General features: G+C 54.9%; 1 protein-coding gene and 1 pseudogene across 1 annotated transcript in view; both read left to right on the top strand.

The window, feature by feature from the left end:
- Window positions 1–2,493, top strand: part of LOC105743970 — a 13,446-nt pseudogene that overhangs the window by 798 nt on the left and 10,155 nt on the right.
- The window catches only part of Npas1 (neuronal PAS domain protein 1), a 13,575-nt gene that overhangs the window by 4,983 nt on the left and 6,099 nt on the right, over window positions 1–2,493 (top strand). Inside the window, exons 3-4 of the mRNA XM_004644389.2 lie at window positions 1,841–1,914; window positions 2,137–2,226. Of these exons, the coding sequence (XP_004644446.1) occupies window positions 1,841–1,914; window positions 2,137–2,226 (164 nt within the window). The remainder of the gene's footprint in view (window positions 1–1,840; window positions 1,915–2,136; window positions 2,227–2,493) is intronic.

Below are 2,493 nucleotides of genomic sequence, written 5' to 3'. Positions count from 1 at the left end.
TGAGGTAAAATTGGCCACTTTAAGCAATCATATTGGTACAGGCCTGTAATTCCAGCACCCTGGGAGGCTGAGGCAGGAGAAGCCTAGTTTTGAGCCTTGGCAATTTAGTGATTTACCAATAAAAAAAAAATTTTTTTTTAAGTAAAAAGAAAGTATGTAGCTCCATGCAGAGTCCCTGGGTCAATCCCAGCACCACAAAATGAACAAGACTGGCCATTTTGCTCTTTTGAGAGAGTATATGTGTCTTGCTATGTAGCCCAGGTGACCTTAAATTTACTCATGTAGCCCAGGTTGGCCTCAAACTCATGGGCTGGAATTACAGGTGTGCACCAGCACGCCTGGCTGAGATTTGAGATTTGCCACTTCAAAAGGTGCAAATCAGTAACATTCAGTGCAGCCTGTCACTGCTGTCTAGCTGTAGAGGATTTCTGTCACCTCAGACAGAAAGTCCCCACGCCTGACAAGCAGCTGCCTCTCCTTTCCAACATAGAAATAGATCTCAGGACAGTTCATCTATATGGTGGTGCTTCCTTTCTTTTTTTACCCCCAATACTGGGGACTGAAGGGGGCTAGGGATTTAGCTCAATGTGCCTGGCAAGCGTGAGGTCCTGAGTTCGATTCTTGATACCCACAAAAAATATATGGAGTACTGAACCCAGTGCCTTACAACCCTGACTCAACTTCTAGAGTGCTGAGATGACAGTTTGTGCCACAGGGCCCAGCTTCATGGCCCTCCCACCCACCCGACTTTCTTGGTGAGGCTGAAACCCAAGGCCTCCTGCACAATGAGCGGCGCTGCCCCACTGAGCTGCACCCCAGCACCTCCTTCCCCTTTCGGGCTGAAGGGCCTTCCACCTCCCATCCCCTGGTGGGCTGAGGGCCTCTGGGTTGCTTTCCACCTTCGGGTTGTGCTGACTCCTGCTGGCACAGTGCGCAGAGGCCTGCATCTGTTTCAAGCGTGTCTCTGGTGCTCTGCAGTGGCATCGCGGGCCCTGGTAAAACCCACCCCCTGCGGCGGCCGCTGTGTGCAGCGAGTGAGGATGCACCGGGCCAGCACCACTCTGCTTCTTTTTCCATTCCTGGCCATCATAGTGGGTGTTGGATGGCGGCTTGCTGGTTGGCTTTTCATTTCCCTGGCAGCAGTGAGGCTGGGCCTCCGTCACCGCGCTTACTGGCCCTTTGTACATCTTTGGGAAAAAACGTTCACTCAAGTTCTTCACCAATGTTTGCCGTTGTTCCCTTTTTTGAGGGGATAGTACTGGATTGAACCCAAGGCCTTCACACTGAGCTACTTTCCCAGCTATTTGTATATTTAGTTGTTTGTTTTGTCTTTGAGACAAGGTCTTGCAGTGTAGTGCAGGCTGGCCCCAAACTCACTGTGTAGCCTGGGCTGGGCTCCTACTCACAGCAATCTTCCTGCCTCAGCCCCCCAAGAGTTGAATTACAGGCTGCAGGCCCTCTTCTCTTTCATGCCATCTGACCTTCACGAGCCCGGCCCACAGACTAATTCCCTATGTATTCCTTTCTTCCTTGGTGTTCATCTACCGTGTTGTGCTGGTCACCGCTGTGCCCCCAGCACTGACCAGCACAGGACCGGGACAGCAGGATTCAGGCAGCCTCTGGACTAGCCCTCTGCGCCCCCCTCTGTGTCTGCGTCTTAGTCACTGTCACTGGACCCCGCCCCTCGGGTTCTCCCCACACCCCAGCCCATTCCATTCAGCCCTGCAATCCTGGGTGCCATAGGGTGGGTCACGGGGGGGGGTTGCAGAGCAGCTCCTTGGGGAGCCCGGGGCTGGGTTCCCCAGACCAACCTGCTCGCGCACCCTTCCTCCGCCCTCAGCCCCTGGCCGCCGGGGCCCTGCGGCGCTGGTTTCCGAGATCTTCGAGCAGCACCTGGGAGGACACATCCTGCAGGTGAGGCCCGTCGTTGCTCTCCACTGCCGCCTGGTGGTCCCTAGCGGAACCGCGTCCTCTTGCGCCCCAGTGGATCCCAAAGCGAACGATCGAGCGCCCCCTGCGGTCTGCCAGCCCCGGTTCACTGCACCCCTAGGGGAGAGAGACCCAGACTTCAGACCCGGTCTTCTGCTGGGGGTGGAATCCTCCCGACTCCTGCTCCGTTTTCCTCCCCGACTGCAGTCCCTGGACGGCTTCGTGTTTGCCTTGAACCAGGAAGGAAAATTTCTGTACATCTCTGAAACCGTTTCCATCTACCTGGGTCTGTCACAGGTAAGGTCCCCAGTGGGCTGCTGTTCCTCATACCCACCCAGCTGGTGTATGCCTTGCTCTCTCCTGATACCCCCATCCCAGCATAGAAGAAAAAAAATGAATTAGATATATGATTCACGGGGCTGGGGAGATGGCTCAGTAGGATAAGCGCTTGACCGGCAAACGCAAGGATCTGAGTTCAATCCCCGGTTCTGCCAATATATATACATATATCTGTCTCCCTCCCTCCATCCTTCCCTCCCGGGGCCAGATCTCCAGTCTTCCTCC

Source organism: Octodon degus, unplaced genomic scaffold, assembly GCF_000260255.1.
Source record: "Octodon degus isolate 3935 unplaced genomic scaffold, OctDeg1.0 scaffold00197, whole genome shotgun sequence".
Taxonomy (NCBI): Eukaryota; Metazoa; Chordata; class Mammalia; order Rodentia; family Octodontidae; genus Octodon; species Octodon degus.
This window is presented reverse-complemented; position numbering and strand designations above follow the sequence as displayed.